Below are 24,256 nucleotides of genomic sequence, written 5' to 3' on the forward strand. Positions count from 1 at the left end.
GATCGGCAACACTTGAATAGCCGCTTTTATTAAAATTTCTCCACCTACCTGTGACAGTAATTGTTCCTTCCAACTGTATAACTTTTGCCAAACTCGGTCTTTCAACTCCTTAAAAGTATTACATTTAGAGCATCTAACCAATGAAGGAAAACCTAAATACCTATCATGATGTTACAGAGAATGCACTTCCCAAATAGCCATAATATCAACAATCTCCTTAGCTCCAGCATTTGGACTAATCAATAATTCAGATTTATCCATATTAATATATTGTACCGAAGCCAACCCATAAGCATGCACACAACTGCTTCAAGTGTTCATTTTTAGAGCGAATAACTTGGCAAAATGATAAACTATTATCTGCAAAAAAAAAAAAAAAAAAAAAAAACAAATAACTAACAGAAGGAGCTCTAGGACATACTTCTTGTGAAAACACACGGCAATGACAAATAAGTGAAAGCAAATACAAGCAGATCAATCACACGACATAAAATTAATGTGGTTTGACAACGTACCTAAGTCCATAGAGCTGCAGATGATTTTATTATGCTAAGGAATCATAAAATACACTTTTGAACGAAATCTCACAGTTCAGAACACTCAGGATGTATTAAATTGTTCATTACGTACATATTTCTAGTGTCACATGGTGTAAACTCTAATTTTTACTTTTCTACACTATTCACTCGAGCGAGATCTTTGTCCGATGCTCACTCAAGTTACTTGTCAAGCGAACTCTCTGTCTGAGTTTCACTCGAGCCATCTGTCGCGCAAACGTCGAACGAACTTTCTGCCTAGCACTTTTTATGACTACAAACAATGCCAAAAATTTTTTTTGAGGATGTTACTCTCGGACCCCCACAAGGCTTGGGCCATGGAGTTTAGGCTTGAGCTGCAATCTGCATCCTTGTTGAGTCGGGTCATCAAATCGGGTCGACATACTAACAAAATCAGGCTTCACAAACCCAACAATACTTTCACACCTTTAATCAAATATTTTTTGTTCAACATCTTGAATAAGAGATGACAATCTCTCAACACATAAAACAAATAAATAAGATGGTGATAACGGGTCTCCCTATTTCAAAACCCTTGATGCAGCAAAAGAAGAAGTAGGTACTTCATTAATAAGCACTTTATAAGAGACTTAATTAATGTAAGATAAAACAAGATCCACACAATGCTTATCAAAGCCAAGTTTCAACATAATTTGCTCAAGAAAACATTATTCTACCCAATCGTAAGCTTTCCTTATATTAAGTTTAAATGACATCACACCTTGACAACCTCTCCCTTTTTATGAATGTAGTTTACAGTTTCAAATATAACAATCTCTCAACACATAAAACAAATAAATAAGATGGTTATAACGGGTCTCCTTATTTCAAAACCCTTGATGCAACAAAAGAAGAAGTAGGTACTTCATTAATAAGCACTTTATAATAGACCTAATTAATGCAAGATAAAACAGGATCCACACAATGCTTATCAAAGCCAAGTTTCAACATAATTTGCCCAAGAAAACGTTGTTCTACCCAATCGTAAGCTTTCTTTATATCAAGTTTAAATGACATCACACCCCGACAACCTCTCCCTTACGGATGTAGTTTACAGTTTCAAATATAACAAAACAATGGTAGTTATAAGTCTACCCAGTACAAAAGCACATTGACTATCAAATCTTACTATTTAAGTGATATAGATAGGGCTGAAAATAAAAATTGGTAAATTGACCCGAACTGGACCAGACCGGTGTATTCAGTCTAGTACCAGTTTCATTTTTTCGAAACCAATTCCAAACTGATCTGGTTCCGGTTTTGGTTTTTTTACCCCGGACCAGACTAAATTTCTAATTAATATAATATGAAATTTCAAAATCTTAAAATTCATGTATAATAATCTAATAACATAAAATTAACATAATATTTGATATAACATAAATTAAAATTAATCTTATCAATCTTATTATAACAATTGATATAATATATAAATTTTAATTTTATAACAGCAAAATGGGAAGTGTAATGAAGTTATGTAGTTGGCTTCAAGGACTATCTATGTTAGCTAGCATAGTACTGTAATGAATGTTGGAGATTAATTCAATCTTCGAATCTGTGGACAATGAATTTTGTTTTCCAACTTCTTTCACGGCATCAAAAGTTGAGTTTTGGGTGATCAGAGTGGATAAAAATTGGAAATGATATGTTAGCTGATCCTCTGCTTAGACTCAATCACTATTGGGACCTCAAGATCACTGAGTGAAATCCTAAAAATGGTTAAAAGAAGTGATTCTGCTTGGACTCCGGGTAATGGTCAAGTTTTCACCCTTGGTAAAATGTCGTTTTCAACACTCTGCATAGGGCTGTAAGACTATCAATTCGGATAGCAAAAACGACGATAGTCTTATTGGTCAGTCTCGAAATGTGGTTTTTTTGGACCGGACTGGACCGAATGTATATATATTTAAATATTATATATATAATATATTATTTTATATAGTAGTTGTATAAGTTAAGTATGTAATTTTCATCAAAGAGATCACTATTGACTATATATACATTGAAATTATTTAATATTCATTAACCATATATAAAATATTAAAGAGATCACTTAATTTTAATTTTACTAATTTAATTAATTTTTTGTATTAATTTTTCTGTCAAAAAAAGATAAAAGAGGAAAAAATGGTTCATGGATAGACCGGACTGATAGATAACGGTCCGATCCGATCCCAAAAAAATGATGGACCTAAATTTTCGATCTGTGAGCCTCGGACTGGACCGATTACACCTTAACCCTGCATTTCTATGTTGCTATGCAAAAGTATGAAAGGCGTACAAAATTACAAATTGTAGGACTAAGTTTTTCTCTTATAACTATAAACCCTTGGGGTTGAATACATCAAATTTAGCCTAGGCAAAACTACCACATCAGTTGTTTTCCCATTTTTCAAGTTCATTAATCATGCTGAATAGTATAAGTTAGATGTTGGGAGATTCTCTCTTTTTTACTCTGCCTAATCTGTCCCGTAAAGTTATAATAAGAAGATTCAAGTCCATTACAATTTACTTTGGTGAATCCCTGCTTTGAAGGAAATTGAAGAGAACCACTGATTTTGGACCAGTCATTGATAACAAGGATAGACATGGATTTCTCTCGAGCAGGCTCAACTGGAGACAAGCTGGGTGAAGAACCATGGTTATCATTGAACATTGAAGTTTAGTATCACTAAAGAGCATGCCAAATGCCAAAGCTTGGAACATTTTACTTTCTTATTATAAATATTACATTGTACTTCCGCCCTCCTCGATATAAAAAGCATTATTGCCTAAGCCAAGATATGGCTTTATTTAAACCTTACAAGGGAAATCTGATCAAGCAGATAGATAAGCAAGTAGTCAGTGCAGGAATCTAGAGCTTTATATAGTTGTTCTCTATCATCCACCTGAGGCTCCAGTGGTTCTGTGAACACTTGTAAGCCCAGTACGCCCATCCGAAAGTGGCACTCCCGTACACCGCTTGTTGAGCTTGTGCAAATCTTTGGTAGTCTTGCATTGATGCCCCATTAAACGCAAATTCTGCTGTCCATTCCCCTGCAAAACCCCCCACCACCACTCAACTTATGAGTTTGCATGGAAATTTGCAAAATACAAGGAAATCAAGAGATTTTAAAGTGAGCATTCAATTTTAAAGACAAAGTTCTGATTGCTTTATAAAGGTAAATTGGATTTTTAGTATTTACCAACAAAACTGAGGGGCCATTGGAAGTTGTCACTGTGCTGAGTTCTGAAGCTCGCTGATTGTCGATGTAATCAATGTTCTGTTGTACATTCATCTGGCTAAACGTATCTGAAAAGAGATTGTAGTAATGCACATCGATGACTACACGATTGAAGTTTCCACCAAAGGAGAGGAGCTCTTTGGGATCTGCAGGTCCCAGTCGGTTTGAGAGGATCACATAAGCGCTTGATGTGTACTTTCTTACAGCATCATAACCTGCTTGGTAATATTTTTTAAGGTTATCTAGGGTCACACCCGGTGCAACAGGTTCATTGATTAGCTCAATTGCCCCAAGACTTGGATTGTTGGCGTATCTGCACAAAGGCAACAACCAAAGCTGATCAGTGTTACTCTCAATTTGAGTTATCTCTGTTGCACCTGTCACTCTGAGGAAGCATTTCTCAAACCATTTTGTCCAAAAACAGGAGTAGGAAATCACAGTTATGGTACTTTTAGTAAGCAAGAGTGGAGAATTTACTAAACCTTTTTGCTAGGAAGTCTATGACTGCCACCGTATCCTGTATATTGGAATCTCCCCATTCCTGATATCCGTCTCTTGTCCCACTATGATCATTTCCATTTTGTGATCCTTGAACTGCATGCAGGTCAACAATTACTTTCATCCCATATTTCCTGCATAATTGTCCAAAGAAGTAATCATTTTATAGTACTTGTTACAAACGTTGTTCTGCACTAATAAGATCTATGCCCAAAAGCACAAAATATCCATCTTATAGTTAACACTAGTCTACTAGATATCTGTGGCATGATTCACTTCTACATACTGAGCCCATGTGAAAGCATTGTCCAAGGCTTCTAGAGAGCCCCCAACAAAAGGCTTTGGTGGTGTTGGATCTTGTGCAATCCACCACCCAACTGGAATTCTGACTGCATTCAGACCCTTTGATGACATGAAACTGAAGTCCTCTTCAGTGATATAAGTGTTCCAGTGATCCTGGGATGAAAAAAATGTAGTTTACTAATCAATTCCAAAAAGGCTCATGTTGATATTACTATCTCAAGGTTGATTACTAACTTCCATATCTGTACATGTAAACTCAAATCCTTACCTTCATAATTTGAGGGGCTCTATCTGGGCCATAACCATTTGTGACTTGGTATTCGCCTTGCAAGGTCCTGACTATGGTCATTTTGAACACCGAGGGATTACTATCTTCCCAATCTGAGCCTCCATAATCAGCAGTTACCGACGCTCCTGATGTTGCCTATTTCAAACGCACAAGTACCATAACAATGCCATTAAGTCATTTTCAGCATTTGTTCCTTGAACTGATATAGTTGAATTGAACTGTTGAACTGATTTTGATGCATTATGATTAATACTTTTCTTAGCCTATCAAATGGATTAAACTATAATATAATTTAGCTCCTGTTTTCATTTGAGATCGACTGACATCCCAAATTCCCGGGAAGCAATGACTAACACATTGATCGTGATATCCAGGATTGTTGAGTGATTTTTTGAAGACATTGCATTGATGGTCCCACATTGATTATATACTGTTGAAGAAATTTGAGCGAGTACAGTAATATGAAAATAAATGTGACTTTGAGTCGTGTAAAGCACTATCTTTAAGACGATAATTGCTCCCAATCAGAAGTGTTTGTTACCGGGTGACAAGCAATTCACTTCCAGGATACAACAAATTCATCAACTGCAGATAGCAATTATGACATTTTTCCTTCAGAGTTTCTCTACAAAATTGTGTATGAGACTGAAAATACAACAGTATGAAATTAATAAAATTCATGGGTTGCATCCTCTATTTATAGAGAATGAAGTGGAACCTTATGAAACATCACAACTCTTGAATTGTGACTTTTCAACTGGTAATTATTAGTTTAAAGGACATGATGTTTCATGTAAAGATCAAGAAGCATGTCTAGCCCAATGGATAGGCGCCTCACACCCGAAAGGGATGGCACTGGTTTGAATCTCCCCAATGGCACTAAATTAATTTTAATGCATTGTACCCATTCAAGAACCTATTCAAGGCTTAGCTTGGGCAAGCCCCTTGGGTCTTTACCAATCCCAACTCTTACCACTTGTGGTAGTGATTAACAAAATAAATAATAACTCTCACTCAATAAATCCACATTTAATATCACAATCTACAATAAATATAACATATACTGCATCAGAAAAACTAATTTATGACTAGACTAGCACTTCCTTAGATTGCAAAATGTGTAGGAAAGTCACGAAATAGTTAAAATGGAATTCCCTGTCGGAATTAGGGACATGGTCACCAAACCCACCAACGAACAGCTTGGAAATGGATGTCAAACTATAGCTTTTAAGAAGGAACAAATACCTGAAGGAAAAACCCATTTGTTGCTTTAATGCGAACACGGTTTGGATCACCATCTTTCCTAATGATTTGAAATGTTTCAGAGACGCCAGGTGCATTTGAAACTGCTACTGTGTTTCCTTGGTTTCCCAGCCCCACGAACTGCTTGTTGAACACTCTAAAATTGAAGGAAGACTCATCGATCCTCCACAACTGCATCGTGTTTTGTGGAAACCAGAGACATATTGATTGCAATATTAATTTATGCTTTGCTTAAATAATGATTGTCCTGATCAAGAACCTACCCTGAAAGTTTCCCAACCGGAGGCCGAGGTACGGTCCGCAACAACATTGGTTCCACCCCCATTTTCTGCTGATAGATACGTCTGCAGCTTCGTAGACATGAATTGAACTTGAGTTCCGTCCTACCCAAAATCAGATTAAGATGCATATCAGTTATAAATCCGAAAATCCTGATAAGATGACACTTGATATTCTTCAAAACTATGAGAACCATGGAGAGTATTCTACTATTCTACCCAAAATCTTGTTAAGTCAAAATGAATTGAAATACATAAAACAGTACCTGGGCCATGGATGATGCATATATATGTGAATCTAATTCTAATACATTGAACCATGGAGAGTATTCTACTATTCTTACCAAGAGATCTTTGTTAATTATTCCATTAAAGATAGACGGTTTCATCCATCCCTCCGTAACAAGCCAGGATCCAAGATTTACAGCTTTAACTGGCAAGTTGAAGCTTGCTGTACTCTGTTCATGGGAAAGAGATAGAAGAGATGAAACGTACAAAGCCCAAGAAAGAGTCAAGTACGAGTGGTAAGCCATTCGTCACTCTAATTGAGGAATGCAAAGCACTCGGGCCAATTATATAGAAAGAAAAATTTTAAGCATAACGCCCACGCTACGGTACACTGTTTAAAAATATATAATTTTATCTTTTTATTTTTGTATATATATTTTTAAATAGTATACAGAATATGAAATTTCTGTATAGTACGGTTCATATACAAATCGGGATGATCAATTTAAACAGAATTGAGCATTCATTTAAACTTTTGCATATTACTTATGTTGTGTTTGGAAGACAACCTAATTCAATATATCTCAAATTAATTATTAATGAAATTTATTATTTTTTTAATTTTTTATAAAAAATTTAAATTCATCTAAACTTATTTTATATATTTCAATTTAAAAAGTTAAAACTCATCTCAACTTAAAAAAATTAAAAAAAAATAAAATAAAATGATTCATATGTGTAAAATTATAAATACATATAATACAACTCTAAACAGATATATTTCACATTAAAATATAAATTTCACGTGCACGATGGACCCAAACAAATTAGTCATGACTGTTCGTTTCTTTTACCATGCCACCAATCTTAAATTAATTCCATGAACCAGAAAATTGGGGCAAATGTATTTAGCTTTTTTTGTATTAACAAAATGATACTCTGTCAAGACTATTGTAAAGGAAACTCAACCGACAAAATACTGCAAATACAAATTCAAAAAAAAAAAAAAAAATCCTAATTAAAAGTGAGCGGCTCAAATTGAAATTTAAATTCAGTTCAGTTTAATTTTAAGTTGAATCTAATATCTAAATATCTAACTGTTAAATTATTAAATTTATCTCAACTCAAAACTTCTTTACATATGAAATTTATAATTTTTTTTCAATTTAACACCTCTTTACACTTAAGATTCACAACTTCTTTTAACTCAATATCTCTTTACGCATAGAACCTACAATTTTTTTCAACTTTTCATAAATATATATAAACTCATTTTAACGTCCAAACATAACTAAACTCATCTTAGGTGTCCACATAAAATTCACTTTATCATCTTAACTCACTATTATTTTTAAAAAATTCAATTTATCTCAATTTAATTTAACATCAACACGTGTCCTTAGTCCATCAAAATGGAGGTGACGTTGAAGCCTTCAACGATGCAATCAAGATAAGCTCAAACAACCCACTTTTTGCATTTGACGCGAAGGATAATAAAAATTGAATCTTTGCAATGGATTTCAAGAAATCCAAGAAAAAGTAAAAGAATCCTAAAATTATCTTCTTTCTAAGCATCATCGTTTCAACTGACTTCAACAAATTGTGTTTTTTTCCCAAACGTCAATAACAGTTTATTTTAGAAAAAAAAATATTTCCAATCCAAACATAATTATAAACAATACTACTTTTACAAAACTCTACAAAAACTATATGCGGCGAAAATGTGTTGCAAAAAAAAAAAAAATCCTAATTTTGGTCAAAGATATTTTTTTGCAGCGATAGAACTAGCCGGTAAAAAAAAAAAAAAAAAATTATATGCAGGAAAAAAAATTGCCAAAAATACATCTGTGACTTAAATTGTTCGAATAGTAGCCTCATATCATAACCGCTCAAACTGTTTTAAGTTCGAATGTGATTGGGATGTTCGAACGGTATTTAAGGACGAATTAATAGTTTAATTTTTTTGTTTTTTTGGAGTTCAAATGGACTTAGAATGGGTTGAGCAAATTTCATCCCAAAATGTCTTTTGCGACAAAGTATTTGGGACAAAATTTTTTCATCCCAAATTCTCTTCAAGGATGACATCTCAATCTTTTGGGATGAAAAATTTTGTCCAAAAAGAAGGTTCTTGTTGTAGTGACTCTGTGATATCTACATCATTTTGTGACTTGTTCCTTCCATATATGACTGTAAAAGAGAACTCATAAAAAACAAGTTTTTAAATGACCTATTCCAACAAGTTTTTTATTTATAGGGAACTCATAAAAAACAAAAGTGACACTAGTTTAAAACATGAGTTGTTGTAGCACTAGGGGTCTCATTATGGAGTCTTCACTACATGCTGTTAGTTCTATACAAGCTTGCTAACACTTCAAACAAATTCAGCGGCTGCTATATATTGCTTTGGAGAATGAAGCAGATATTGGTTTCCACGGTAACAGGATCTCTTTCAACGTTATCATGGTTGCTTATGGTTAAGAATGTACTCTTTAATCTGCAAACTTTCAAGGCTACATCAACCCGGTTGGTTAGTTCATGAATTACTGGGGCTCCTTAGTCCCTACTTTGTAGCAATGGAGGTTTTTTTTTTTTTTTTCAATCCCAACCAGCAGGCGCTCTATTGAAATTATAACTACTTTAGGTTACAAAAGAATCAAGGAGGGTCTTTGCTATTGTCAATATATAAGATATATCTAAGAATGATATCAAGGGGTATACGACCAAAAATAAAATTAGTCGCAGCCCATTGCGCCACAAAGTCCCCACTTCAGTTTTGGGATCCATGAATTTTGTTTATTCTCCAGTCTTCTTGAGGTTGTAATTTTTACCACATCTATGACAATTTGAGTGTCCCCTTCCACGACCGTTGGACTTTTTTGAAGTTGTTTTGCCATTTGTGTGGCCAAAAGAACTACTGCAGCTTCTACATAGGCTATATTTGTTGATGTTGAGGTCGATACCTCTACTATTATTCCCTTAGAGTCCCTGCATACTGCCAAAGCTGTAGAAAAAGAATCTCTTACTACTGCATCAAAAGAGAAGATCCACTAATTCAAAGGTAGAGGTGTCCACTTGAGGATTTGATGACCTTTTGCCTTTTGTTCTCATGCTTGTGCATAGGCTTGACTTGTCTTTTATAGCTGGATTGTGGCTTTCCTAAGAGAGAGTTGTTTGATTGTGGACAATATCATTTCTTAGCCTCCATACAAAATCCAAAACGATTACTGCGAAAGTCTGAAAAGAATGTTTCTCTGACTCCATTAGACCCAGTGTTGGAACTGGGTTGATTATCAATTGTATCCAATCTGTCATTGCATTTATCGGCAGTAACGCAAGGTTTAATGACCAATTGCTTTGTTGCCGTATTATGCGAGTAATTGGACATTCCATGAAGAGATGAATCATTGTTTCGTCTTCCTCATTGCAGAGTGAGCAATTTTCATGTTGAAAATTTGGGATAATATTGCTCAGTCTTTCTCTCGTTGGAAGCATATTCCATATGATTTTCCAGAATAGTAGCTTATTATGATCATGGATTTCCAGACTCCAAATATTTTTGAAATTGGACAATGGAAAATTTTGGAGGGAGGTGATACTTGTAGCTTTTGCCACTAGATGGTAAACGATTTTGACAGAGAGTTTTCCATTTTGATTTGGATTCTAGATTATTGAGTCGTGTTCCTTTGACTGTTTTGAGGAAGATGAGTTTTTTGGATTTCTACAATACTATCTTGTTCAAACAGAGTTTGCATTTTCTCAATGTTCTAGGAGTATGGGTTATGAGTGATGATATCCGAGACTTTCAAAAGTGGGTGTACCTCATTCATTTGTTGGATAGGTTTGGGCTTGAAGTATTCCATTGTTGGGATCCAAGGCTCCGATCATACATTCACTAATAAACCGTAGAAAATTTAATAACATTTGCCTTTTGATATTAATTCCCCTTTAGGATGCCTTTCCATAACCACGAATCTGTTGATTTTGGAGTTGACTTTGAGAAAAATGTTGTTCTGAGATATTTTTTTGATAAAATCTCATGTCACAACCCAGTATTAACTTGGCTCAATTTCCATCCCCTTTTTGCTAGCGTTACTAAGTTCATGTTCTCCATTAATCTAAGGCCAAGTCCACCTGCATTTTTTGGTTGGCAAATAGATTTTCGTGACCTCAAAGAGAGATTATGTTTCTGTGCTTTGGAGAAACCCCATCAAAAGTTTTTGAAACTAGTGTTCAATCAGTTGCAAACTGTTTGGCAACATAAAGGTTTGCATATGATATGCCAGGATTGTGCTTGTAATTGTTCTAGTTAGCATTGTTTGTCTTGCTTGTAAGGGTAATTTTGACTTCCAACCATCTATTTTTTTTTTTCTAATAAAGCTTTGTAGCTTTCTTTTTGGCTTTATCAAAAGAAGTTGGAAGGCCCAAATAATTCATTCTAGGTGATGATGGCTAGTATGACAGTATTCAAGTAACCGAGGCTTTGGTCATTGCATTTGTGTTCCTGGTAATGAAGATTGATGATTAATTGAAGTTGACTTTTTGTTCTGACCATTCCTATATGAAGTGTGTTTCTGGTTGAAGAAATGAGGGTGGAAGAAATGAGAAGAAGGTGTATGGGGATCAAACTGTGCGAGCAACAGAATTAACCACCAAATCGAAACGGGGCATTTAAGGAATTAATGGAATGATGCGTTTTGAATTCATGTTAAAGAATACGGCTTTAGTTAAACGGTGCGTTCTAGTTAATAGAGCGACGTCGTTTCCTTTCTTTGTTGTAACAGAAGTTAGTTAGTCAAGTTTTAATCTGTTAGTTAGTTAGATCATGAACTTGTTCTATAAAAGGAAGGGTTGCGTATGCAGAAGGGAATAAGAATGTACTGAGTCTGAATTGTAAGGAGCTTGGAGATTGCTCGAAAATCTCTTCCAAGAATTGAAGTAGATTCTTGGTTCTTGCTATTCATTTTGTTTCTTCTATTCTTTCTTCTTGTTCTCGTTCTACTTTGTATACATTCTGCACTTCACTGGGTGATGGGAGGAAGAAGGCACATAACATCCTAATACTTCATTAGAATTTTGAATATGATTTGGGCACTTTGTTCATTAGCTTTCCCAAAGATAATGAGATCGTCTACAAATAAGAGGTGGGAAATGGAAGGACAATTTCTATTCAGCTGGATACCTTCAAACTTTGCTTGAGCTTTTGATCTAGCTATTAATCTAGAGAGTAATTCCATGCATAGAATGAATAAAAAAGGCGAGATGGGGTCTTCTTGTCTGAGCCCTCTCTGTGCTTTAAAAAAGCCTATTGGGGAGCCGTTGATGAGGATGCAGAATGACGTTGTCATTACACATTCTCATAGCAAATTTACACATGTGGTGTTGAATCCCAAAACTTCCATCACTTTGAACAAAAAAATCCACTCAATGTAATCAAAAGCCTTTTCCATGTCATACTTATTGCTATTAGTCCATTTTTTTCTAGATTAGTTTTTCAAATGGTGAAACATCTCATGGGCAATTATCATATTTTATTTTATATTTCTACCAAGCACAAAAGCCATTTGGAGAGGGGAGATGATTCTAGAAAGCGTGGCTTTGAGGCAATTTGTCAGGATTTTTGGAATGATTTTGTTGATGACATTTATCAGGCTGATTGGGTGATAATGCTAAGGTGGGCTAAGGTTAGGAGTTTTTGGGATTAGTGTAATATTTGTATGGTTAATTTGTTTCAGTAATTTTCCATTTTGAAAAAAGTTTTGCACTACCATGATGACTTCACTTTTGATAATATTTCAATAGTGTCTGTAGAATAGGGTTGTCATTCCATTTGGACCTGAGGCTTTCTGATTTGGGATTTGTTTTAGTGCTGCAAAAATTCCTTCTTAACTAGGTAGAGCATTAAGAAATTCTTTTTCATGTTCCAAGATTTGCTTGTCAAAGAGATTTTCAAGTTGTTCCGAAAAAGTCAGATTTGTGGTGGCATAAATAGTCAGAAAATAATCAATAGCATATTCAATTAAAGATTGATGGAGTCAATCGCGTGACTCCGTCTTCTGATTGTTGTTGATAAATGATAGAATTTGGTGTTGAGATCCGAGGTTGTCAACTATGAGATTTTGGATTTCTTCATTTTTCAGGTGCTCCTGAAGTTTGAATTGAGGTTGTTTTTCTCGTATTTGATTTGAGTCATAAAGTTACGCTACACTTCAAGAATTTCACTTTTGAGTTTTTGTATGTTGACCTAGATTTTCTTGAAGTGGACTTTGTTCTATTGTTTTAAAGCATCCTTAGTAGCCTTGAGTTTTTTGTAGAGAAGGTAGGCTGGAGTTCCTCTGAATTGTTTGCTCCATGCTTCCTATATCATTATTTGACTGAAAGATTCGCTGATCCAAAATTCTTCAAATTTAAAATAACATGGCCGATGTTGTTGGATTGTTGTATTCAATAGAAGAGAGTGATGATCTGATGCTACAGAAGTCAAGTATTGCAATGTGGCATAAGGGAATAACAATCTCCATTGTTGATTTACAATACCACGATCCAATCTTTCACAGATGAGTGCTCTACCTTGTCTATTGTTTGTTCATGTATAAGATAGGCATGTGAAGCCTATGTTAATAAATCTTTGATTCTCTATTAAATTTCTCTTGTGTTTCCAAAAGCTTGCTTTGAATTGCCATTGCGCAAGGGCGTACACAAAAGTAATGAGCCATGGGTGGTATGGGGGATCAAAATAAATAGAAATAGAGATAACATTCATATTTATATTTATCGATTCAATATCTACACTTGGCCGCCATACAAGAAGAAGACCTTTTTTGATTTTTGGAGGTTGGAAAATTAACAAAATGATGGACACCAAAACTATTCACAATAGATAAGGTGCGATCTGCAGGCATCATGGTTTTCGACTAAAATATAATATCCGGATTATATTTTCTAATATTGGCCCTTAAAAATTTAATTGCTTTGGGTTGAGCGAATTTCCTACAATTCTAAACCATTGTCTTTATTTAGCTAGTGGAGACAATTTTAAGCTTACCTCTTCAGTTGTTTTGGATTATGATTATGATATGAGGTATGGCGAGACCCTTGGTTGCTCCTTTTTTTTCTCTTGGTTTTCCCCATGGCACTAGATTGCATTTCCATTAGCATGTTTGCCATAACAGAGTCATCAGGGATGGGTTCGGGGCTAAGAGTTTGGTTCACGCTTAGATTGATTTCTTTGCTGTTTTTTCTTTAGGGGCTGCCAAACTTCAGTCGGGTGGAGAACTCTGCCGTTTTGTTGTTTTCCCTGATTTTCATTGGGGGAGAGTGGGTGAACTCCATTACCAATGAAGGGTTATTTGGCTAACGGTGAATTCGGCACTGGACTAAGCTGTGGGCTCGATTTTTTATTTAATATCGACTGTGCTTGGTTGCTCAAATATTGGCCTTGCAAAATAAAGTGAGAGATAGGGAAGTTTGGCTCACTTTGAGAGGCCGAATGGTGATGGGCCTTGTGTTTGGCCTGTTTAGCTTTAAATCCCTGCACTGCCTATTGGAGCTGTTGCCATTGTGAATGGAAAGGCCTTCTTCATTTCTGCGCTTGAAGAAGGGCTTCTTCACTTACCATTGTAAAAGTGTGTATTGTTACAGTGGTTCTCTAGTATTACTCAGTGTGTTATGATGATCCGTATCTGACACAGCTTGGAGAAAATAATTCCTCCCTAGTGATGGAAAGCACGGCCCTGTTGTAGCTGGTGATTGGATTGCATCAACAGTGGCTCAGATTGGGTGAGGTTGATGCCGATTGATTAATGCTGTAAATGCCATGCCACAGTAATTATTTCCCTCTGCTGGTCGGAAAAAGCGTTGGGTTTGTCAAGCACTGTGAGAGTTCAGGCTGTTGTGCGATCATCAAAGAGCTTTTAAGAGCAAGGTCGAGTTCGTCTAGGTCATTTTCGCAGGTAAGAATTTATTATTGGGATTTTGTGCTTATTTCCTTGTGCTTTTCATTTGCCTCATCAGTCATTATCCCTTTTCCTTTTAGATTTTGTGTCGCAAGTTGCTGCTCCTAAATCTGTAATGATTTATTGGTGAAATTTATTCCTTGTGGTGGGTTTTGCTCTGGATTTGGTTGTGGGTTTGTTCTAATACGAACTGGGGGGGGGGGGGGGGGGGGGGGGGGGGGGGGGGGAGGGGGTGGTGTATTCCTTCTGGTTGGCTCTGGATTGTTGGGGTTAATTGTGGGATTGGCTGAGATTTGGACATATTAGGGTCTTCAGCTCTGAGCCATGGTCTGTAAGGGAGATCTGTTGCGATTGATTGGAGGAATGTACAGAAGATTTGTGAGTGGCCTAATCTTCCACAGGCATAGCAAAAGTCTGACCATCTTTCATACTTAATGCCACCCACGTATTGATGTTGTAGTCTCTAGGAAGAGTGAATCCTTGTTGCAGTGGAGAGGTGATATCAATCTCTACTTTGATCCTGATAAATTTCTTGCATGTAATTTCAAATTGTGAGTCCTCTTCAACCTCTAGCAGTTTTCCCAAAGCCTTTCCAATATGTATAGCATTGTCTTGTGTCATATGGTCTAGTGGGATTCCATGGATCTGTATCTAGAAGGCTGAATGGTTCAGTTGAATCTCTTGCAGTGTAGAGCCAAGGGCTATTGTTTGAGAACTAACAGATGTCCTTTAAAATTCCATGGTGCTTGTTTGAGAATTCTGTGCTTGTCTTGAGACGATTGAAAAGTAAAGAGAAACAAGTTGGCTTCTAAGTCTTCAATTAGGAACTTTTGTATGAAGTTCCATGCGGCTTTGATGCTAGCATGAATGGCTGATTTGTTTAATGGACGTGTTGCAACTAAACGCCCTACTAGTGCCAATTCCTAGTTTTTTTTTTTTTTTTTACCTTCTTCTACTGCAGGTTCCAGCTTGAGGTCTTTCCAAGAGAGCACTCGTTTGCGAGATCAAAGAGTCCATGTTCATCTTATCTGAGTTGTGGAAGCGAGTGTACTGGTGGACTTGTAGGAACGGGGAGGAATCTCCATTGAGGAGTGGGAAGTCACTGTAACGTGAGGAGAAACTCTAGAGAGAGAGTGGGATAGAAAAATTGGTATGTTTAAGCAATCATAACAAGGAGGGATTGTAGCTGTGGACAGTAGTCTCCTTTTAAAGAAAGACACTAGAATTCCATGTAGTGTCTTTGTTGCATTAAATTCTTGTTTTCTATAGACTTTCTTTTCACCTGCCATATTTTGTCCTATGATTCTTGGCTGTTCTCAATTTGTGCTTGAGACTTTGGAAATGTTATTTTTGGTCAGTTAAGGGTTGTTCTCATATTTTGCAAAATGTAAGCATTTTGAAGCTGATTGTTACTTAAGATAGCTCTTCACTTGCAATGACATTCATTCATATATATATATATATATATATATATACACACACATACTAGGATGGAGCAACGTGCAAAGTATGTTTGTCTAGTTGGGTGAGACAAGATTTTTAATAAAAAAAAATATATGATTTCTTACAAAAAAAAAACAAAAAAACTAATTAATGCATAAAAAAAAAATAAATTTTAAGAAATATCTTTGGATAATTATAAGTTAGTGAAGTTTAATAATTATATGTTTTGATAGATTTGAAAACAAAAAGATTTGTTAAAATCTTTTGTTCAAAAGAAAACAAAAGATTTGATCATTCAATCTTCTATGGAATTAATTGAGAGCACATTCAATTTTTTGTGACGCTATTGCTTGAGTTGATCAAGGTCTGTACCAAGTTGAATCACTTATTCTCTTTGTGAAGTTTGTGTTGCAGTGTTCTCTAAATATGTTAATTTTATATAAGTTTATTGCCGGCCACTTTTGTGCATTATGTAATGCAGCACATTAACTTCGAAAGAAGAGATAACTCAGTAATCATGTGATCACAATAACTTTTTTTTAAATAATCGTCACTTATAACAAATAAAAAGTGTATTCAATTATGAGTTAAATTTCGAAATGCTATTTATTGATCAATGATAATTTAGATGGGACTTCCAAACCTTTTTTCTTGTTTCCAGAAGGAGGGGGGAGATGCAATGTAAAGCTTTATATTCTTTTCATTTCTGGTTTTGAATGGTTTTTATTTAATTGTGTGAGTTAGGGGTATTCTCATAGTTTATATATTTCTTTGTTGGACAGGAAATGTTATGTCAAGTTTTATAAAAAACTACTATATATTCACAAAATAAAGTTTTGAACTCATTTTTACTCGTCAAAAGTTTGTGCCCTAGGAAAGATCTCTCAAAAGGCTAAAAGGAAGTTTGGTACTACCAATGCAGCCATCATTTTAAAGACACCCAGATTACAATATATTCACAAACACTGGCTCAAGAAAGGAAACTCAACCACTCATAAATTAAAAACATGTAATCCAGATTAACATTAGACCCTCTTCTATTCAATCATGAAGCCAAAATTCTATCATGTACCTTTGGTGGATGGACAACCCTAGTGTAATTGTTTGAAAGAATTCATTGATGGTTTCCTGTAAATGCTGCTCGACCTACTATCCTGAAAAATTTAATAAAAAGTGGCACCTACGGGCTTAGTTTTAGGCAAAGCACTTGAATAAAGATAACAAGTAGAAAGGAATAATGTAAAAAAAACAATGAATTTTTGCTCGTTGACATGAATTACACACAAGTGATATTTATTGGACTTAAGAGGTAAATTAAATTAGGAGACAATTTGATGAACGATGTGAAATGTGAGACCCCAAAAATTAGTGTGTTTTAATTTATTTATTAGTATTTTTATTTTTTATTTTATTTTATTTTATTTTTATTAATCGCTTTTTAGGTTTGGGCCTTTTGTGTAATGGGTTAGTATAGGGTTTTTTTGTGTTGTGATCTGTTTTGGGCCAAAGAGGGTGAAGAACAAGCCCAGCCAGTGGCAAGTGAGCCCAACCCCTCTTAAACATTGCCGTTTTAGCCTAGGGTGAAAAGTGAAAACCCTATCTTATCTTGCATAGAAATAACTGGTTCACAGAGAATTTTGCAATCTAAAATTTCAAGATTTTGACCTCCTAATTTCCAAAAAGATTTTTACCTTCAGCTGAAGCCTTAAAAGCTGCATCTTCCACCAAAGCGTATACCTGTCACATTTAAGCTTGTCTAACATGACTTCCTAAGGATTGTAGAGCATTAAATTTAATTTTCATACCATAGTGTCCATTATGCACATCCACTGCCCCATCACTCCAAACATTTCGCCGCATTAACTCATTTTTTCTCTCTTTCCTAATAATAGAAAAGAAACATCGGCCACCATTTCACCATCTTGACTTTTAGAACACATATAGTGGCCATCATATACATCTATAAAAGCCAGAAGATATGCCAAATTCTTATATAGTAGATTAACCTTTAAGACGAGCTTACACCATAATCATGATTATCATATAACAAATCTTTTGATTAAGATAGGCTAAGCTTCTCATATACAATAATGGGCTTGAGAAATAAATCGTCCCACAAAGAAACAAATAGTGTATTAGTTTTTAGATATAAAATTGTGACCTTGTATAGGTGTCATCCCCAAAAATTAGTAAATGTTTAGAACAATTAAGTACAAAATAAGTAAATAGAGCTAAGCATGGAGCCAATTCTTTGTTACACAGTCAGCCCTGCAAATTGCAGGCGATGGTAGCAATGTAGGATAAAATCATCAAATCCGTATATGGAAAATGGATAAACAAAAAACGAAAAGAAGTCAAACCATATGCATGAAGTGGTGGGCTTACCAAGTAGGATAGTGATCTACCACCACCTGCATTCGTGTAACCACCCATATCAGGTTCTTTTTGCACATCTCTGGTGTTGAACCAAAGCCATCACCAAGAAGTCCAGCACTCTTAACATGATTAAGGGCAGTTTCCTAGAACCAAAAGCAGGAGGAATAAGGCAATAGCTCATGAAAAAAAATCTCAAACACATGTTATTCAAGAAAAACAGAACGGCTTGTTAAAGGATGTAATTTTGGTTTTTAAAGAAGTGGTATAAAATTTGAAGAATTAATCGTACCTGCAAATGATTCATCAACGTCTCTATAGAAGCTGTACGATCGGCACCTATTTCATATGATCTAATAGAAAAATTCTACCGGAACACCAAACCATCCTGAACAATTCTCCCAAGATCAAAAGGGTCAATGAGCATGTCAGGCCTCCTAGGTTTCCAATCAAGCATCATCCACTGCTTCTCAGTAGCCAAGAAGATTGTGGTGATAATGTCATGAAACATGCTCCAATCAGGTAACGTGTTAATGACAGTCCTAGAGCCCGGTGACAATGTGTCACACTCATTTTTCTCACCTTCTACTGGTGTTGCCAACGCAACCAAGGTACCATTTATTTTGGGACGGGCCTAGGCATTTGTCTTTACCTGCAAGCCACTTGAAGACCCAGTAGATTTTGACTTCACCCCTCCTAAACTCGAAAGCTTAGCAGTCGTCTTTGTACTATACTCTAGAGCAGGGGATACAGCTGGAAAGAATGCGGATGTAGCGGCAGTAGCAAGCATGATGAATTTCTATGACCCAATGGAATCAATCAACGTTTGTCACCAATCAGAGCATTGTTTTCAGAGAAACTCTTTGTTTGTCATGTAAGGGAAATTACAACCAATGACGATAATATTTAGAAACACGAACCAGACACCAACATGCAGCGAAAAAGCTTGATTAAGCATCGTGAAAACCCATACAACTAAAGCAAAGCAATTGCCTCGACGAATTACAGTACAAACAGAACGCCGTCGGTCTCTATGGTTCAGATGAAGAATAAGTAAAAATAAAAGTAAAAACTACTCAAAAGCGAGTTCCTTTTTTTCAAGAACGTACAACACACACATGATATGTATGCAAGTGGTCCGTTTTCAATATCCGTTTCCATGAACCTTTGAGAAAAAACAGATAGTCCTCGGTATTCAAATCCTGTGTAGAAACAACCGGTTCACAGAGATATTTGTAATCTAAAATTCCAAGATTTTGACCTCCTAATTTCTAGAAAGAAAGGCTTTGAATGGAGAGAGGAACCAGCGCTCAAAGTTTAGCATTGGCCCATTTTTTGTTTCCTTCTCTAAGCTTTCCGAAAACTAAACGAAACAAAAAAAGGACTAATGGATGTTTTCAAATAAACTTAAAACTTTCTTACTGATGAAAACCATGGGAAAGAGAAAACCACTAAAGGGAAATTCTTTTGAAAATAGAAAACCACACAACTTGAAACGCACGATCATTGATATTAGCCGATGTATAACTATTCCTGAATATGCAGCAAAAGCATACCAAATCTGACCCCGAAAACGATAAAACATCAAAAGTGAAATCCAAACCATTTCATCTCATCTTGTTAAAATATATGGAAACACATTAAGTCGCAATGTTCAATAAAATCATGCTAATAATCCCCATCTTGATGATGTGTTTGGCTGCTGAGAAAAAAAATTAAGAGGTTTGAAATTTGAAACCCAGATCTCTATAGGATGAGGGAGTTGCATCTGGTGGCTGGAGGCGACGCATGGCGTCACTAGGGCTGCCGTGCTCCGTGGTTGCTGATGGCGGCAAGGACAGTGAGGTAGAGAGAGAGAGAGAGAGAAGAGAGGACGTTAGATTGAGAGAGAACTCAGAGGAGAGTGGGAATCAGGAATGAGAGAGACAGTGATTTGCACTCGAAAATATTGAAATAAAAAAAATTTGCACTGACACAAGCAGACACAAATCACTAACACAAACAAAATCATCTATTCCCCGTAACTAATGCACTGGATAAAGAACCATCCACACAAATTGGGAAAAATTAATTATGCGAACAAAACAGAGGGACAAAAATGGAAGAGAAAAGTGATCGAAAATTCATTGTTCATAAAACTGAGGGACAAAAATGTAAAAATGCAAATAAAACAAAACAAAATGAGGGATAAAAAGGGTAAACAAACAAAATAGAGGGGCAAAACTGTACAAATGCTAACAGAAGATAAAAGTAGAGTGGGCAAAACTGAAATAAAAAAAAATCGAGCAATGCTACGTACAATCTCCATTTTGGAGACTACAATGTAAGGCTAGGCAATTTTATCTTTAAATTTTTTTAAAATTACAAAAATATCCCTCCTAAAATGATTTTTTTTCTCATTTAATAAAATGTCAGCACATACAGTCCCCAAGTGGGGACTGCAAATAGAATTTTTCTAAAAACATGATCAAAAATCCAAACCATGAAGTGGCGAATTGACAAATTAACATAACACTTAATCATAAATTTTGCACTAACACAACTAGCAAAACGCAAAAGACAAAAATAATAAACCTAAAACACCTTAGCACTCAACGGATAAAGAGGTGAAAAAGGAAAAACTAACTGACACAATTCATCCCCATCCCTGACAAAACACTGAAAAAGATTGAAAGAAAAAAGAAAAAAAAAAAAAAAAACTAAAGCTGCACACTTGCACCAAAAGACTAAAAATCCTCACTTAAACGAACACAAAAGAATATAATAGAAGGATAAAAATGACATAGCACAATACACACGGATTATACACAAAAATATAAGAAAGTTACTGCTCATTACTATTCTTGCGAGATAGGCTCTTATATAATAGATAATAGATATATATATATATATATATATATAATTTAACATGCTTATCTATTCTACATGGACTGATGGGCACATTGTTGTGTTTATTAATGCCTAGTAACCTCGGTGCATGTTTAGTTTCTTATGTTTGCATTTTTTTTTTTGTCTGCGCCTTTTCTCTCCAAGTATCTGTGTAGGCGCAAATTGGCGTGAGAGGCGTGAAACTGTTCATCCGGTCCCGGACCAGATAATCGGGTATAACTGAATCTGGGTTTCGAAACCCGGATGGAACTGAAAATTCAGGTACTGGGTTGTACTCTTGTTTTTTATTATTATTAAAGTCTATATGTATTAAATTTTTTTCAAGATTTCTTTTTTATTATAGAAAATCCTACTTGTATTAAATTTTTTTCAAAAACAAATAATGTTGAAAATCATAATCCTAATGTATTAAACATTTTCCATAATAATAAAAATATATCAAAATGAAAAATTAAATTTTATATAAAAAAATAACTAAAGCTATAAACAACTAATTACCTTTTTAATTAAATGCATGTAAAAAAAATCCAATATTCATCAAGTAAAATGCATGCAACACACAATGTAATTTACTACATTGTTTGATTTTTATAAAATACATTATAAAACACAAAATTACAAGATATAAATTACATATCCTCGAGGTTTCTCATTTTGTAATCAGAAACAGCTTTGTCAAAAGAGAAAAGCTTCCGGCCGAATGGGTTTAAAACCTATTTTCACACCAGCCTATAGAATTGCATCATATAAGCATTTCAAACACATTTTTCCTGCACCCACAACACCAAATTTGCACTCACAATTTCCTTTCTCTCCCACTCTCCCTTCCGTTCTCTCTCTCTCTCTTCTTGCACCAAACTTGCACTCTCATCTACTTCCTTTCATTTCTCCCATGCTTGCATGATCACGAATTGATGTCAACCGACACCAAATTTGATCATCTTGCTTGAACCCCAGGCCCTACTCACTACTCATTCCCAAACTTTGTTTTAACCAGACATTTACCCAAAAGTATTGTCTAGATTGCATAGCCAACCCTAAAGTTCCCATCTTGACGTTGCTTTTGAGCATATTCCATAAATTAAAGACCTTTAATTCTTTTAGTTCCTCATGAAAGTTATTATTTCAAATTTTCTTCGATTTATCCGACAAAACTGAGGAAACCCATACTGTTTTGTTTTTGGCAAGGAGCATCACCATACATGCACTGACACACCAAAGGATCCTCTGTGATTATTCGACTTTTCCCAAATGGGTCTTTGGCCAAACTTGCTTTTGATCAAAGCAGCTTCATTCTTTTTTATCAGTGCCGCCACAGCTTGCTCCAATGGAGAGTGTAGGGTTCGCGTTTCCCTTAATTTTTATGCTACAATTAAGTGCAGATTTGGTGCAGGATGAGTTCTGGTTTGGTGTAGGAAGGGAGAGGGAGAGAACCGAGAGAACCGAAGGGAGAGGGAGAGAAAGTAAATAGATGAGTGCAGTTTTGGTGTTGACGGGTGTAGGAGAAATGGGTTTGAGATGCTTACGTGTTGCGATTTCATTAGTTGGTGCGAAAATGAGTTTTAAACCTATCCGATTGGTAGCATTTCTCTTGTCAAAAGTGCTTCTCACATGCTAGCACATCATCATCAGATCTTGGCATACATCTTTCAATCCTCATGTGCTGGAGCATCTGTAAAATTCCGTCACAAGAACCCAAAATCACTATATTTTTTAGAATGATGATATGCTCATTTTTTAGACAAATGGCAGTCTATTCTAGCATCAATCAGCATCAATAGATGTACCAAGCAGCAGCAACAAATGCAGATTTGTGTTAGAATATATATATATATATATATATATATATATATTTTATTATAATAAGTGACTATCTAATTGTGAATAATAATTTTTGTTATTTTTTTTGTTAATTTTTCTTGTTTTTCTATTAAATACGTTAAGTCTTGTTTTACCAAAAGATCCTTAAAATACTTGACTATTTGACGTGTTGCACTCTTGTAAAATTGCCCGGTTTGTATTCGCAACCCATCTCAACTCATCTCAATTCATCTAAACTCATCTCAACTCATCTCACTACTATTCATTATTATTTATTAATTTTAACTCACAAATCTTACTACTATTCACAACCCATCTCACTACTATTCATAACTCATCTTCGAATCCAAACGACATCTTAATGAACGATTATGTTTTACCAAAATGTCATAAAGATCCTTGACCATTTGACGTGTAGCTCACTTGTAGAATTTAATGAAGGATTATATTTTACTAAAAAGCTTTTAATAGTGTTAGATATTTTGTTAAGGTTTAGATTTATTTTTAATCTTATTTTTAATCTTTCTTTCATGTATTTTCTTTTTTCAGATAAATAAATTATTGATTTTTTCATTTTTTTTATTTAAATAATTATATCAGCTACACCCCGTATTAACGCTTTACATTTTTCAAAATCACCACGGAAAAAACTATATATCTGTATTATATATGACGAAAAGACAATGTTCTGTAAAGAAATCTAGTTCAAATATCTGGATTGGAATCCTATGGGATTTTACAGTCACTGTCACCAAACTATCATTAGCCCTTTTTACAAGTACCTTCAAAGGTACTCAACTCCGTCTACCACTATCTCAATAATCTGCAACAGATTCACCAATCATATAGACCGTCAACAAAACAACACAATCAATTAAAATGTAAAGTAATAGTATATACAATCGTGAAATATATAAGTGTGATATAGTCATTTTAAAAAAAATAAGATTTATTATTAAAAAGTTAATTTTCTTTTTATGTGAATCTCATATTTATTTAATTTTTTTAAAGTGATTGTACAGTGCTTGCATACTCACGACTGCAACTATCATTTCTCATCAAACTATAATATCACTAAGCTGAATTTCAAAATCGAGCCAGTTTTAAGAAAAATTTTAAACATAAGTCTCACATTCTA

The 24,256-nt window shown here is 35.0% G+C and overlaps 1 protein-coding gene, 2 long non-coding RNA genes and 1 pseudogene across 5 annotated transcripts; 1 reads left to right on the plus strand and 3 right to left on the minus strand.

Moving 5' to 3' along the window:
* Positions 1 to 3,245: 3,245 nt before the first annotated feature.
* On the minus strand, positions 3,246 to 6,965 carry LOC121248502 (probable glucan 1,3-beta-glucosidase A). Of its 3 annotated transcripts, none has more exons than XM_041146986.1 (8): positions 6,757 to 6,965; positions 6,398 to 6,517; positions 6,117 to 6,305; positions 4,851 to 5,006; positions 4,566 to 4,735; positions 4,264 to 4,413; positions 3,760 to 4,094; positions 3,246 to 3,614 (listed from the first exon to the last, which is right to left on the minus strand). In XM_041146986.1, the coding sequence occupies exons 1-8, from the start codon at positions 6,943 to 6,945 to the stop codon at positions 3,412 to 3,414; spliced, it is 1,512 nt and encodes a 503-aa protein (XP_041002920.1). In that variant the 5' UTR covers positions 6,946 to 6,965; the 3' UTR covers positions 3,246 to 3,411. The 3 variants fall into 3 exon arrangements, with proteins under 3 accessions (XP_041002920.1, XP_041002918.1, XP_041002919.1); XM_041146984.1 differs by having other exon boundaries at positions 3,246 to 3,593; positions 3,743 to 4,094; positions 6,679 to 6,965; XM_041146985.1 differs by having other exon boundaries at positions 3,246 to 3,593; positions 3,743 to 4,094; positions 6,757 to 6,964.
* Positions 6,966 to 13,752: 6,787 nt separating this feature from the next.
* Positions 13,753 to 14,407, minus strand: LOC121248507. The gene is made up of 2 exons (XR_005937467.1): positions 14,296 to 14,407; positions 13,753 to 14,239 (listed from the first exon to the last, which is right to left on the minus strand). It is a non-coding gene; the product is annotated as an uncharacterized LOC121248507 (long non-coding RNA).
* On the plus strand, positions 14,311 to 15,912 carry LOC121248505. Its single transcript, XR_005937466.1, has 2 exons — positions 14,311 to 14,589; positions 15,554 to 15,912. It is a non-coding gene; the product is annotated as an uncharacterized LOC121248505 (long non-coding RNA).
* A 2,080-nt stretch (positions 15,913 to 17,992) lies between these two features.
* Positions 17,993 to 19,949, minus strand: LOC121248508 (annotated as a pseudogene).
* Positions 19,950 to 24,256: the final 4,307 nt, after the last annotated feature.

This window comes from Juglans microcarpa x Juglans regia, chromosome 2D, assembly GCF_004785595.1.
Source record: "Juglans microcarpa x Juglans regia isolate MS1-56 chromosome 2D, Jm3101_v1.0, whole genome shotgun sequence".
Taxonomy (NCBI): domain Eukaryota; kingdom Viridiplantae; phylum Streptophyta; class Magnoliopsida; order Fagales; family Juglandaceae; genus Juglans; species Juglans microcarpa x Juglans regia.

Bases quoted from the DNA above. Each gene is read 5' to 3' on its own strand.
- LOC121248502 (XM_041146984.1), bottom strand. From the start codon at position 6,945: ATGGCTTACCACTCGTACTTGACTCTTTCTTGGGCTTTGTACGTTTCA. The intron at 6,518-6,678 runs GTACTGTTTTAT...GATTTTGGGTAG, and splicing joins ATGCATCATCCATGGCCCAG to GACGGAACTCAAGTTCAATT. The intron at 5,007-6,116 runs GTATTTGTTCCT...CGTTTGAAATAG, and splicing joins CAAATGGGTTTTTCCTTCAG to GCAACATCAGGAGCGTCGGT.